The sequence below is a fragment of the Artemia sp. Qi Xiang Cuo genome, chromosome 20 (genome assembly GCF_049724085.1).
Source record: "Artemia sp. Qi Xiang Cuo chromosome 20, ASM4972408v1, whole genome shotgun sequence".
NCBI lineage: Eukaryota > Metazoa > Arthropoda > Branchiopoda > Anostraca > Artemiidae > Artemia > Artemia sp. Qi Xiang Cuo.
In genome coordinates this window covers 8,824,467-8,839,796 of record NC_142813.1, presented here as the reverse complement: position 1 = coordinate 8,839,796, position 15,330 = coordinate 8,824,467, and the positions used below count along the sequence as shown (strand labels likewise).

General features: G+C 35.5%; 1 protein-coding gene across 1 annotated transcript in view; it reads right to left on the bottom strand.

Moving 5' to 3' along the window:
• The window catches only part of nonC (serine/threonine-protein kinase Smg1), a 331,176-nt gene that overhangs the window by 69,951 nt on the left and 245,895 nt on the right, over positions 1–15,330 (bottom strand). The window contains exon 36 of the mRNA XM_089106498.1: positions 7,909–8,075. Within this exon, the coding sequence (XP_088962624.1) occupies positions 7,909–8,075 (167 nt within the window). The remainder of the gene's footprint in view (positions 1–7,908; positions 8,076–15,330) is intronic.

The window sequence follows — 15,330 nt, the reverse complement described above, 5'->3', positions numbered from 1 at the left end:
ACTAATTTTTGACTTTTTCGGGGGGGGGGTTACTAATTTTTGACTCAGTTTTCGACTAATTATACTGATTTTTACCTAGGTTTTACTAATTTTCGACTCGGTCAAAAATTTCGGGGGGGGGGGTTAAAACCGGGTACCCCCCTGGATACAACCTTGATATATATATATATATATATATATATATATATATATATATATATATATATATATATATATATATATATATATATATATATATATATATATATATATATACCTGCAAGACTGGGGACTTTGCTGTCAACTCTATTCCCACTTGAGGAGTGGCGCCCCTCGAGGAAATTATAGCCTAATAAACGACACAGCATTCGCACGGGATTCTGACTAATGGACAATTTTTATAGGCTTGGTTTGTTTTGATGGGCGTCTTTGGGCTGAAAAACCTCTTTCTAGCTAATTTATCTATTATGGGTTGCCTCCCCGTAGTAGCATAACATTTGTAGGCATGAATATATAATGAGTCGGAGGTAATAGGACTGAGATTGTCTGTACAGGATTTCGACTCTTGTTGATAGAAGAGCATCGCCAAGGGCTGAAAACCATGTTGAGACCAAGATGAGCCCAGGATTGCACAAAGCCTCCATTCATGGAGATCCCAGGGATTTCTTGCTGTCCGGTTCTAAGCCGGCTTAAGCACTTCGGTGTAGACTTGAGAAGATATGTGATCCCCGTCCTGCACTGGTATCCGGGATCATTGCTTTTCCTGAGGCGAAAATAATTTCAATGATTTGAAAAACTTGAAAATTGGAACTTGGAATGTTACGACATTAAAAAATGACTATCGTATCGACATTTTGACTGACGAATCCAGACGATTCGAACTGGATTTATTAGGAATTTCAGAAACTCATATCCCAGGGGTAGGAAACATGAAATTAGGTGATACAGAATTTGTTTACTCAGGCAGGAAGGATGGGGTACACAGACACAGAGTAGGGCTCATGATGAATAAGGAAGCTGCTAAGACTTGTTTAGGCTGGGAAGGTATTAATAATAGAATACTAATTGCTCATTTTATGACTAGAAAGTTCAGGGTATCAGTTATAGTAGTATACGCCCCTGTAGAACCGACTGACAGTGATACTAGGGACTCACATGAATTTTAATTACAGTTACAAGAGCAAATAGACAAGGTCCCAGGTAGAAATATGATGTTATTACTGGGAGATTTTAACGCCCATGTTGGTAGAAATAGATAAATGCTATGCCAGCCTAGTTAAATTTTGTGTAGGAAGACTAAACAACGATGGATATAGAATGTTGTAATCTTTATGGTAAAACATTTTGGATATGGTCAATGCAATGTTGTGTTGTAAAATGGCACATAAGTTACAATGGTCTTCACGTTATGGTTAAAAAGCAAACATTATTGATTATGTTAAAATAAACCGAAGACTGGCAGGATCAATACAAGATACTAGGGTAAATAGGAGTGCTGTTATTTATGTTAAAAGTAAAGACCACCAGCTAGTAGTGTCAAAGGTTAATTTAAAGCTGAAATATCGGAAGGGTAACTACCTACCGGGAAGTTATGATGTTGGTAAAAACCAAGATGAGAATTTAAGAGAAGCTATCAAGGAACAGCTTAATACTAAACTTATGAGTTTGGAATTTGACGATGTGAAAGCTCGTTGGAACAATTTTACAAAAATAATTTGTGAACGTGATGAAGGTGTCTAAAGGAAGAAAGCTAAAACTGCAGCTAAAAATATTAGTGAGAAAGCTTCATGTTTGATAGAAAGGAGAAAGGACTTGTACAAGAATTATCTGAGCGATAGATCGTATGAAAACAAAACAAATGTAAAGAATATGGAGAAAGCATTAGAATATGAACTAAGGAGGTGTGAAGTGGAAGCCATGGATAAAATTGCCGAAGATCTGGAAGATGCAGCTAGACAGCATAATAGTAAAATATTATACTGGCACGTTAACAAATTGAGAGGGGGTAGTCAATCCGGATTTGGCCCAGTTAAAGATAGGAATGGGGTCGCAATTAGCGATAAGGAAAAAAACTAAAGAGAGATGGGCCGAACATTTTGAGAATTTGCTTAACCGAGATAAAGTTGCAGGAAAAAATATAGAGGAAAATGAAAAAGTTTGTGATACCTTGGATGTGAAGGAAGATTTGTTTTGCGAGGAGGAATTAGCAACAGTACTAAAAGGATTAAAGAATAATAAGGCTCCAGGTGCAGATAGGGTGGCAAATAAGTTTCTTAAATATGGTGGCTCTGAGGTTAGAAATAAGTTACTGAAGATTATGAATATGATTTTCGAAAAAGGGAAGTAACTAACGATTTTAGGAAAACCTTAATTAAGCCACTTTATAAGAAAGGTGATAAAAGTGAGTGTGGTAATTATCGAGGCATTAATCTGGTATCTGTAGGTAGTAAATAACTTAGTAATATGATACTTTTCAGACTGAGAGATGCCGTAGACAAAGTTTTAAGAGAAGAGCAGTGCGGTTTTAGAAAAGGTAGAGGATGTGTCGACCAAATTTTCACTCTTAGGCTAATAATTGAGAAGTGCCTGAGTTTCCAAACACCATGGGTTGTCAGTTTTATAGATTACGAGCAAGTGTTCGATTATGTTGATAGAATAACTTTAGTAAAGGTTTTATCCTTGTACGGTGTACAAGACAAATACATTTAAGTGATTAGTGCTATATACGAGAATAACAATGCTACAGTTAAGCAGCTGGTTTTGTATTAAATCAGGAGTTAAGCAGGGTTGTGTTCTATCCCCCTTTATATGGATTATTTTGATGGACTTTGTTTTAAGGAGCACAGGAAAGGCAATGGGAGACCACGGAATCAAATGGGGAGGAAAAAGTCTCCTGGACTTTGATTATGCTGATGATTTAAGCAAGGCCGTATCCAGGGGGGGCTACCCGGTTTGAACCCCCCCCCTCGCCCCGAAATTTTTGACCGAGTCAAAAATTAGTAAAACCTTAGTAAAAGTTAGTAAAATTAGTCGAAAACCGAGTCGAAAATTAGTAGAACCCCCCCCCCCCGAACAAAAATCCTGGATCCGCTCTTGGATTTAAGCATCCTAGATGAAAGTGTGAGCAAAATGAATAAAGTTTTAGAGGTTTTGCGAGTTCAGGGTGCTAGAATTGGTTTGAAAATTAATGTTAGGAAGACTAAGTCACTAAGGCTAGGAATAAGTGAAGATGAAAAGGTGGCGTTGGGTAATGAAAAGACTGATAAGGTGGGCAGCTTCACTTACCTTGGTAGTATTATTAGTAAAGATGGTGGGAGCAGTGAAGATGTTAAATATAGGATAGCCAAGGCTCAAGGTATTTTTTCACCATTAAAAAAAGTTTGGAATAATATGAAAATAAGTCTGCAAACCAAGATTAGAACATTAGAAGCTACAGTGATGACGGTGGTCAAATATGGCTCTGAAGCATGGACGCTCCGAAAAGCGGATGAAGATTTGCTAGACGTTTTCCAGAGAGATTGCTTAAGGATTGTTCTGGGTACACAGCTGACTGACCGTATTTCAAACAATAGGCTTTACGAAAAATGTGGTTCAATACCGCTCTCTAGGGATATAAAGAAAGAAAGTTTGAGGTTGCTAGGGCACGTTGTGCGGATGAAGGATGACAGATTGCCGAAGATTGTTCTTTTCTGCCAACCATCTAGGGCTAAACGGAAAAGCAGGTCGTCCCCGTCTGGGGTGGGAGGATGTCACAAAGAAAGATTTAAAGGAAATGGGAGCTTCGTGGGAGGGTGTAAAGAGGGAGACTTTGAATAGATTGAGATAGAGGAGGATCGTGTGTAGCTGTGTTGGCCTCAGGCGGCTTGGTACTGCGGTGATTTGTTAGTACTAATAGTATATATATATATATATATATATATATATATATATATATATATATATATATATATATATATATATATATATATATATATATATATATATATATATATATATATATATATATATATATATATATATATATATATATATATATATATATATATATATATATATATATATAGTACCGGAAGCCAGGCGGGTCGCCACCGGGCCTCGGCACTCGGGACGCTTCTATATATAGATTCGCACTGTCGCTTGTCTTCTAAATACAGACAATTTGAGCCTTTTCTTGATATCATGACGTCCAAATCTACCTTAAATTAGATGTGGCGCCTTTGTAAAATTACATTTTTTTTTTTTTTTTTATTGGACCTTTAACTTTTGCCTTGGGTTGTCTTTTGTCATTATGAAAGACATAACGCCGAACCTTTGCTTCTTTCAATTGTTCAGGTGGTGGGACAAAAACTTCTTCTTTTGCCTTAGCTTGTCTTTTGTCATTTTGAAAGACATATCACCGAACCTTTGTTTTTTTTAATTTTGTATGTGGTTAGACAGAACCTTCTTGTTCTTCCAGCGATTAATTCAGTCCATATTTTTGATTTTTAAAACTATGGTAGGCATTGATGAACTTATCCATGTCAAAATCCAAAACCAATCATCATCACTATCATTTTCAGTTTGTTTGGTTAATCACACCTCGGCTTATCTTTCGTCATTATGAAATACATATCGCCAATACTTTTGTTTTTTTTAAAAAAAGGTGTGGGGCACGTGGCAGGCTTCTATATATAGATTCTCACTGTCGCTAGTCTTCTAAACACAGACAATTTGACCCTTATCTTGATGTCATGACGTCCAAAGGGACCTCGGCTTATCTTTCGTCATAATGAAATACATATCGCCGAACCTTTGTTTTTTTTAACAAAGGTATGGTAGGCATTGATGACCTTATCCATGACAAAACCCCAAACCCAATTATCATCGCTATCACTTTCAATTTTGACACGTTTTCATTGCCGCTGTCCAGGTTGATTTTCATTGAGTCGCTGCTCTTCATTTTCATTTTTGACTCTCTCACTTATTCGGTGTCGTATGTCTTCTAACTGCGTGCGTCTTTGCCCTTCATTTTCATTTTTAACACGCTCTAATTGTCGTTTTCGCATATCTTCTAGCCGCCCGTGTCTTTGCTCTTCATTTTTGACACGTTTATGGATTTTGATTACTTCAGAAAATTTAGCAATGGACTTTGCTTTAGCTGTCCGTATTGTTGTGGCTACAATTGATGATCCAGGTTTTCGAATTTCACATCTAATCATTTTTGATAGTTTAGGAGTTGGTTCCTAAGAATCATCATTTATAGTAACTGCAATTGCTTTTTCTCAGAATTCTGAACGAATTCAGAATTCAGAATCCTAGATCGTTTTCATATGCGAGAATATCCCAAGATACCAATTATCCCGAAAAACATGGAGCCGTTTTCGAGAACGGCTCAATATATATTTATATATATATATATATATATATATATATATATATATATATATATATATATATATATATATATATATATATATATATATATATATATATATATATATATATATATATATATATATATATATATATATATATATATATATATATATATATACATAATTCCTTGCTGAGTTGCTACTGGAGTCACCGTAACGACAAAAAAAAAAAAAAAAAAAAAAAAAAAAAAAAAAAAAAAAAATCCACTATACTCCTTAACGCAAAAAAAAGAAGTGACATGACAGAAGAGCGTTCAAGACAGAGCGTGACATGACAGAAGAGCAAAAGAAGAACATGACATGAAAGAAGAGAAATGACAGATAATAGCTTAGAACTAATAAATAGGATACATTTTTTCCTCGCACTTTATTTCTAAATTTTTCAAACCATTTTATAACATTAATTATCATATCCTTACTTATCCATAAACTTATATATAAATATAATTAAAAATTAAATATAATAACTTAAAAATCATAATAAGAATACATTTTCTAATTGTCTATCCGGCAGTGGTTACACAAAGCTTTCCTATTTTCAAATTTCAGAGGTTATATTCGTGCATTTCTCACATCAAACCTTTCTATTCGATGAATACGATAACAAAATTCAAAGTTCTTTACAAAAGAGATGTCATTAAGAGATTGCAAAGTTCACAGAGTCAAACTTCCCCTGGCGTTCAAAGCTATTTCACAGTGGAACAAATCTAGAGACAGCTTTGATTAGTCACAATGCCTTATTTAGGAAGCGATACTCGAGAGATATTAAATACGAGAAAAACACAATTATATGTACGGTAAGGTCATTTTATACATCTGAGATTTATCAACTAATTCACTCTTTTTTGCAGCGTCTCAGCAGGGACGTCAATCGACGGAGGGGGGGGGGTCTTCAATTAGTCTTTAGATTTTCAAAAATAATATTTTTTGTACCTTAAATACAAAAAAAGAAAAATCTTTGCCCCCACCATACATCTATGCGAATGGGCATTCCTATAACTAAGATAATGCCCTGTTTTCATAATTGCTTTGCTAGGTACCAAAAGCTAAGCGTTATGACGAATTCGACCAATCAGGACCACTCATAAAAGCGAAATAAATTATGATTGGTCGAACGTAGTGATGTTATACTTCAATATCTAGTTCAGCAGACGCGGGAATTGAGCTAAACGCACCTGTTACCACCATGCTTCCCTATCTCTAGCGCTACCTTAACACGATGCTATTGTACAGATACAACCGATAAGGTAAGGACTGCCTCACATGTTATTGTAAAAACAATTCAGGGACATACTTGTGCTATTTGGCCTATCTTATATTCGTTTCTGATATAATTTAAAGGCAAGGACAATATTTTAATACGTTTACACAACGACTCTAAATAATAATGCGACGTAATTTTTCAATTATTAGTAAAGTGTTTGTGTTACAATTACTAGGTGAAAAGACAGGGTCAAACTGTTTTACCATCAAATATATATGGAACATCAAAAGCTGTTATCCTTTCAAGTAAAATAGCGCAGCCTTATTTTGTATCTATAGCAATTTTAGGAAAAACAACATAGACACTGTTTGGTTTTACCTCTCGGGGCAAAGTAATAACCCTTCAGCTTGTATAGGGCACATTTCTAAAGTCAACTCGGAAATTACTTATTGCCCGAACCGAACGTAAGATCCGTAATACGTATGTGCAGTCAGATCACAGCTGAATCTTGGTAAACGCCATCTTGCGGAAATATATAATGCTGTTTCTCTCCCTCATGTTCTATACATGGTTCCTTTCTGGGACATTTTTAACCAGTAAGATAAAATAGAAATCAGGAGGGCCTATTTTAAATATTTAAAGTTCCTTATCCAGGTTCCTCCTTGGACTAGGAATGGTGGACTGCGGGAGAGATGTAGCTTGCCGGATCCTCTTGATGCTACAGATAGGCTTTTTTAAAAGTTTAAAGATTATCCATCGAACCACCCTTGGAAGGATTTTTTGTTTTCATGCTAGTTTCCTTTTTTTTGCTGGGTTATTATTTTTTTTTATATTGTATTATTTATTTGTATGAGACACTTAAAGAGGTTTACCACCCATGGAGTGGCATACTTTTCTGAATTGTTTGGTTTATTGAGTTTTAATTTGCACGTATTTACTCCTGTTTTTGTAAGTAGTTTTTTTTTCATTTTCTTTCTTTCTGTTATGCTCTATCGTCATCCTTAGTATTTTTGATGGGTTGTAAAATAAATAAATAATAAATAAATTGTATATTTTATAGAATAATTTGAGACCGTCTATATGGAACGTAACATTTTTTTTTTTTCAGAAAAAAGTATTTCTGGAGACATGCAATCTTTGAAGTTTTGAGGGGTTGACAATTATGGCGTTCAATTGGTGGCGAAGAAACAAAATCAAAGCGTTGTTCCCGCAACACTTCTTTCGGTGAAGCCAGCCAAAAATTGATATAAGAGTTCACATTACCCTGGCAACGTAGAACCATTTTAAAATTCACAAGAAATGAATACTCACGGTTTAGATTAAAACCCATCTGATCTGCGGCTTGACAGGCAGAGTAGGTGGTAGCAATTGATGAAATGCCAAATAACTGTCTTCGAAGCACTTCTAGTCCGTATTTCCTTACAGGAAATTCCAGCTCAGTAAACGTGTGGCAAATTGGCTGAAGTCGAGATTTTTCTCTGAAAGAGAACAAGCTTCTAATTTCTTTGGTATTTGTTAATTAAAAGAAACACTCAAAAATTATGCTTAGGTTAGATCTTAGAAAACCAGTTCATAGCAACAAAAAAAAGTGACGGGTGATAGAATGCATTGTAGTTATGTGATTTGGACCATATATTTGCACATTAGCGGGGGGGGAGGGGGTTAGGCTACGTTAGGTTAGGGGTTCCCTAAATACTCTACCTCCATCCCAACCCCCTAATGCGCAAATATATAGCCCAAATTATATTATTATATAAACGATATATGAAGGTTATATTTCATTAGGATTAACCTAGCTTCACTTCTTGGGTGTGTTTCGTTTAATTAGCAAGTACCATTTCTTTTCTAATAGTAGGCAAATTTACCGCAAATAGAGTAATGTACCAATTACCGGCATATTTTGTATTGCAAATATATTTCTGTTATTGACAATAACCAGTTAAATTAACACCAAATACGAAATAATAACCTTAAGATTTTTAAGTTTAGTAAGAGTGCAAGGTGTGTCAGAGTGGGCAGATTTTGGGTAGTTAAGAAACATACTCTGCTATGTAAATAAACTTTTAGATATTGACTTACAGCTAAAGTTAGGGCAAAGGATTTTCTTTGCATGTCCCTAATACTACTCCTTCCCTTCTTGTTCAATAAAAGTGATTCTAGTTCAGTAAATGTCTAAGAAACTTGACTGAAGTAGATATTCTCCCTGAAAAAGTAAGAGTAGAGTAAAGACAGTAGTTTTTAGTAGAGTAAAGACAAATTTGTTGCATATAAAGTGCAGCACCAGTTAGCAGCATGTTCTATACATTGCATTACAAATATATTATTGCTACAGGCTATACGAAAAACGAGGTTCAATACCGCTCTCTAGGGCTATAATGAAAGAAAGGTTGAGGTGGCTAGGGCACATTGTGCGGATGAAGGATGACAGATTGCCTAAGATTGTTCTTTTTGGCCAACCATCTAGGGCTAAACGGAAAGCAGGTTGTCCCCATCTGGGGTGGGCGGACGTCATAAAGAAAGATTTAAAGGAAATGGGAACTTCGTGGGTGGGTGTAAAAAGGGAGCCTTGGAATAGATTGGGTTGGAGGAGGAACACGCGTAGCTGTGTTGGCCTCAGGCGGCTTGGTGCTGCGGTGAGTTGTTAGTAGTAGTAGTAGTAGTATTAATAATAATAGTTATATTGTGAATAATAATTGTTTTTAATTCTTTAAATTCAGTAAAAGATCTGAAGAAAAAATTCTCGCAAACCCAAAAATTACTCAGCTATGTAAATAGACTTTCAGGTATTCACAGCCAAGTTACAACAGACCATATTGCTTTCAAGTTCTTAAATCTTACTATCCCTTTTCTTCTAGTTAGAAGGGCCAAGTTACAACAGACCATATTGCTTTCACGTTCTTAAACCTTTACTTTTACTTCTAGCGAGCAGGGGTGGCAATTGGGGGGGGGGGGATTTCCTTCTTAGATTTTGTTGCTCCCACCTGGATTCAGAAATATCTTTCTTTAATATATTTTCATAAAAAAATAGCCCAAGTTACAACAGAGAATATTGCTTTCAAGTTCTTAAAACTATCCCTTTTCTTCTAGTTAGAAGGGGCAGCAATTGGGGGGGGGGGGCATCTCTTGGTCTTTTGCCCCACCTAGATTCTGAAATATCTTTTTTACAATACATTTTCATTAGGAAAAACGAAATCTCCGACCCTCTTATTTTCAAAAATACCTTTTTGGTACCTTTCATCTAAAAAATTTGGGAATATTCTCGTGATTTGGCACTCCTGTTAGTAAGGATTCAAAGATTATGTGAAAAAGGCACAATTAGGTATTTCTTGGAGAACAAAGTCAGAGGTTTGTTCAAACTTGGTAATTTCTTAGAGGGAGGGGCGTACTGCAATAGTTTGATGTTAATTGTTGCCCTATATATTTCTGAGCCGAATGTTTAATTTTCTTGTTGACCTTAGTAATCTGATATTGGAGAAATATAAATATGGTAAGGGCCTAAAAACGAATCAAGCAAATCCTTATAATCTTATAAATTATTCTTTCTTAAAGTGAGAAACACCAAGGGGCGGAATAATAAAAACAATAATTTAAAAAAATCTCCAATTGAGCTAAAAAGTATAAAGAAAGTTTCAACTTTTCCAGCTACGGGAGACACTTGAAACTTTCTAAATTACCAAGGTCAGTGAAAATGAAATTTGACGTTTTGAATCGGTTAAGCGGAAACCTGCATACCCATATGTAGCTTAAAAATTAAAAAAACAGATTTTTTAATAAAAAAAAAGCATCCAAATACAGTTATGCAGTTTTTGGTATAGTAGTGGGTGCCAGATCATAGGCAGCGCAATTGCGCTGCCTAAGTAAAGAACGATGTTGGCACAATGTATCATTTTTTTTCCTTAGACCAGGGCATTTCGTATTGGAGGAGTTGTCATAGAAACTTCGAAAAGGGCTCATTTAATTAGAAATTGGAATGGCAAGTGCCCTTTTTAATAGTCAAAAGTGATTCGAAGGCAACTAACACCTCTTCCACGCCCACCATTTCCCCAAACACATCAAATAAAAATTTTGAGAAATAATTAAAAAAAAATCTCCAAATGAGCTTTTCTAGCTACGGGAGACACTTGAAACTTTCTAAATTACCAAGGTCAGTGAAAATGAAATTTGATATTTTGGATCGGTTAAGCGGAAACTTGCACACCCATATGTAGCTTAAAAATAAAAAAAAACGGATTTTTTAAATAAATAAAAGGCATTCATATACAGTTATACAGTTGTTGGTACAGTAGGGGGTGCCAGATCATAGGCAGCGCGATCGCGCTGCCTAAGTAAAGAACGATATTGGCACAAAGTATTATTATTATTTTTTTCCTTAGACTGGGCACTTCGTATCGAAGGAGTTGTCATAGAAACTTCGAAAAGGGCTCATTCGATTGGAAATTGGAAGAGCTAGTGCCCTTCTTAATAGTCGGAAGGGATTCGAAGGCAACAAACACCTCTTCCACGCCCACCATTTCCCCAAACACATCCAATCAAAATTTTGAGATATAATTTTTTAAAAAAATTTGAAAGAAAATATTAAAATAAGTCAAACTCAAAACGAGCAGAAATTAATCTGAGTAGGGTTCTAAACCCTATGCTTTCTAAAAGCCAGAATATAATTTGCACTTTAGCGAAAACAAAATTCTTTTAAATGTTTTCACTTTTATAACTTTAAGAAATCAAAAATCAATTAAGATTTTCAGGAATAAATATTAGCATATGCATCTTAAACTAACAATGCACTTTTTTTCAGTAAATTCATTTGAATTTTTTCAGCAAAGTACGAATTATATTTTGGCTGTTAGAAAGCAGAGGGTTTAGAATCCTACTCAGATTAATTTCTGCGTTTTGAGTTTGACTTATTTCAATTTCTGTTTGTTTTAGGTTTCATTTATTTATTGATACTAATTTGTTGTTGTTGTATGCTTGGTAGATTATTTAATTCTATTTTTGTTCATTTTTGGTTTAATGAAGTTTTTTACTTTTTTTTGAAAAACTTGTTTTGTGCAAAAAGTTTTTTTGATTAATTCAAGAAAAAAGGTAAAATCTGCCAGTAAACATGCCAGTCAAATCAGCTAAAAACATATTGCACAACACCTTAAACATTTGCAGCTATAACTTTATTTCTTACAACTGCGTCCCTTTGTAGGTGTAGTTCCCTCTGGGAGTCAACAGCGTTCCAATTTCTTTGACAGCGTTTCAATTTCACGAAAAAAACCTGTTGTCAATTTTTGCCGATTAATTTTACTTATTTAGTTTCTCTGAATTCAGCAGGGTTCTCTGAAACGCTGAATCGGATGGTGCGATTTTCACTAACGTTCCTTGCCTTTTTGGGGATGTTTCTCCCCTTTTCCGATAATCATGCAAATTTTCTCAGGTTCATAGCTTTTGATGGGTAAGATTAAATTTAATGAATTATATATATTTGAAATCAGCATAAAAACCCAATTCTTTTGATGTACCAATTGCTATCGAAATTCCGTTTTCTAGTTTTGGTAACTATTCTGCCGAGTGGCTCTTCATTTACAGTTGGTCACCACGACTTTTTAACTGTCCTAGCTACTATTTGGATTCCATGCTTGCAATAGTTTTAATGCTCTGATCTTAGGACTTGGTCGGACGAAACTTTTGGAATAAAAAGGCATAGAATACAAATGGATGGTACTTAAAAATTAATACATGTCCTGTGACTGGGCCTTCAAATTGCAATGAAAAAAAGGCAAAAATTTAGCAAATTGAGAACATAGCCAACATAGCCATCATAGCCAACATAGAACATAATGCAACTGAACTCTAATTTCTTTCTTTCAGCACATGGTTAGTATAAAATAAAACTAACATAAAAATAATAAATATTAAAACATAATAATTTAATATAAAAAGAAAAAAAGACAATAATAGTTAATATAATATATATTTATGACGTAGATAATTTCGGAGACCACACTGCCTTTCCATGACGATAAATAAAAGTTCAATTAGTTCAAAAGTTCAACATCTACCGGAGCCCAGTACTGGATCTCAACCAGATTTGGCAAAAAGAATGAGCAAATTTCCTAGTTTTGCCTTTTGGAGGGTCTGTACCTGACGTGAGCCTGTTTTTTAAGGGGAACAAAGAGGGCTTTATTCTCACTGTCACATGTAGTAGGACAGACACTCAGATACAGTTAGCGGGCGGTAGAAACTAGTGTTCTATTTGTATTCTCATGGGGTCTGGAGCCAATCCTGCATATGCGTCGGTGATAGAGGAGGAGAGGCTTAAACCTGTTTATTCAGAATATCAGGTATAATCATCCCCGGATTTCATAAGAACTTGGATTTCATATATGCAGTGACCGAAATATCTGGTATTTTTGTCAATTTCTATTACTGTTTGTGAAACACTGTCTATTAAAAGGATTTTATCCCTATTTGAACTTTTATATATTGAACGTATATTTGTAACATTATATAAGCATAAGCGACCAAGGAATCCAAGAGTGGCAAGCCCAAAAGAACCAATCTATGTCTTTGAGATTTGTCTCCCGAGCTAAAGAGCGTTGGGGGGAGGAGGTTTATTTTAAGTTTGGGTTGAATAGAGAGTATTTGAAGAATTTGCTATTGGCGACGGGGGGGGGTAGTATAGATTTAGGACAGAGAAGAAAATATTCTTGGAAAGTTTAGGCTGGCGGCCATCCCCTACTTCTGCCCAATGTGTAAATGCGAATCTCTTTCATTTGGTTTCCGAGTGCAAAGAGCTGTCTGAGTTGTGGAATGAATGTCTTGGAAGAAGTGTTGCGGAAGAAAGTGTTGCGGAATGAATGTCTGGGAGTGAGCGTAAGTCTGAGAGGAACACGTGTGCTACTAAACAGTTGCATAAGTTCGTTCGTTTTGGGGTTAAACATTAGGAATTGTCTTTGAAGGGATACTTCTCTAAACTTTTTAGGAGTGAATTCGTTGTTTATTGGTTAAAAATGTTAACCTTGTAATATTTTTTTTCTTGGATTGTAACATTTGAAATAAGATTTTGTTCTTCGGGCTTTGTTTGTTGTTGTACTTCGTATTTTGCTATGGCCCCTGGGCTTTTGCAATGAAGTCTTATCTTATATAATATTCGGAGAAAAAAAAATCTAATCTAACAACTAAAAGAAAACATATCAGAAAATATAAACAAAATGGTCAAATGTACTAAGTTTCTTCTAGAAATTTGACTATGGAATAGTTACAATTTTACTTGATCTATTTTATCGGGTTTATTTTCTTGCGTCTATATGTACATGTGTGATTCATTCCTGTTATTGTACTTAACAATTTTCCACCCTTCTATTTACCGAAACAAATTTTTCTAGACTGTCTAATCAATACAAAAGTAAAGTCGCATGCAATTATAACACTTCATAACAGCAGGGTGCAACATCTAATAGACCCAGAGGATCCCGCTTTCTTTGGAACCAAGTTATTTTTCTTTATGTCTGTTCCAGAACTAACAAACACTTGACATTCCTCGAAAAATTCTGGAGCTTGTTAACATAATTAGCTGAAGCATTTGACATGCAGAAGTAGGGTGAAATACATCCTTTACCTTATTTTAGGTTTAGAATGCGACAGGTCCAAAGGGGGAGGGAGTGCATTTATACCTGTTGAACAAAAAGAGATTTATTTTTTATATTTCGTTTTACGTGGCTGAATTATGGGAAATTAATTGGAGTTACGTCTTCCCACCCCGGCTGATATATAGGGCGACAACTTATTCTCTCCATGACCAACTCTCAAGCGCTTTCGACCCAAGATCTTCGAGGGATTACCTCGACACCCCAGAGATTAAGGCTAGGCGAGATAGGGGCCTGAAACCCTCTACCAAAGCACTCGACTTAGGAGCCTAACAAATTGGAAACCGCCCTATCTAGTGAATTTTCCCTTCTTTCTTTTTTTCCCCTTCTCCGCCTGAAGCCCCCTTCGGACGTACCTGAATTAGGGGAATTTCAGATTGGAAAATTCCAAGTTAAGAAGTTGTTAAACAGGAAGCAAATCAGGTAGTTCTTTTCTCATCAAGTGGTCACCCCTCTCCCCTGACGACGCCCATGCTGCAAACGAAAATTTAAAGTCCCTGCATTTTAGAATAATAATAAGAACCGTAATATTTACCTCCAACGTAACATCGAAGAAATAATAAAGGAAAAAAATGGCAAAGAATATGGCACTGAACTTTAAGTCTCTACTAGCAATGCCGACCTCATAAACTTGCAGCCAGGAACTGCAATGGGGGTTGGGGAGCCAGCCATCCTGTGCTTTTACACACCCTTCCTGTTTACCTTCCCGAAAATGTCCAGGCGCACAATTTAGAGCTGGGCCGAATCTGGCTGAGCCAGTCAAGCCACTGACCCCCGTTCTAGACAAAATTACCAGCAACACTAGGACTCGAAGCTCCTTCCTCGGTAGATAAGTAGATAAGTACATAAGTAGATAAGTAGATAAGTAGTAGATAGTAGATAAGTAGATAAGTAGTAGATAAGTAGATAAGTAGTAGATAATAGTAGATGAGCAGTAGATAGTAGATAAGTAGTAGATAAGTAGATAAGTAGTAGATAGTAGATAAGTAGATAAGTAGTAGATAAGTAGTAGATAGTAGATAAGTAGATAAGTAGTACATAAGTAGATAAGTAGTAGATAGTAGATAAGTAGATAAGTAGTAGATAAGTAGATAAGTAGTAGACA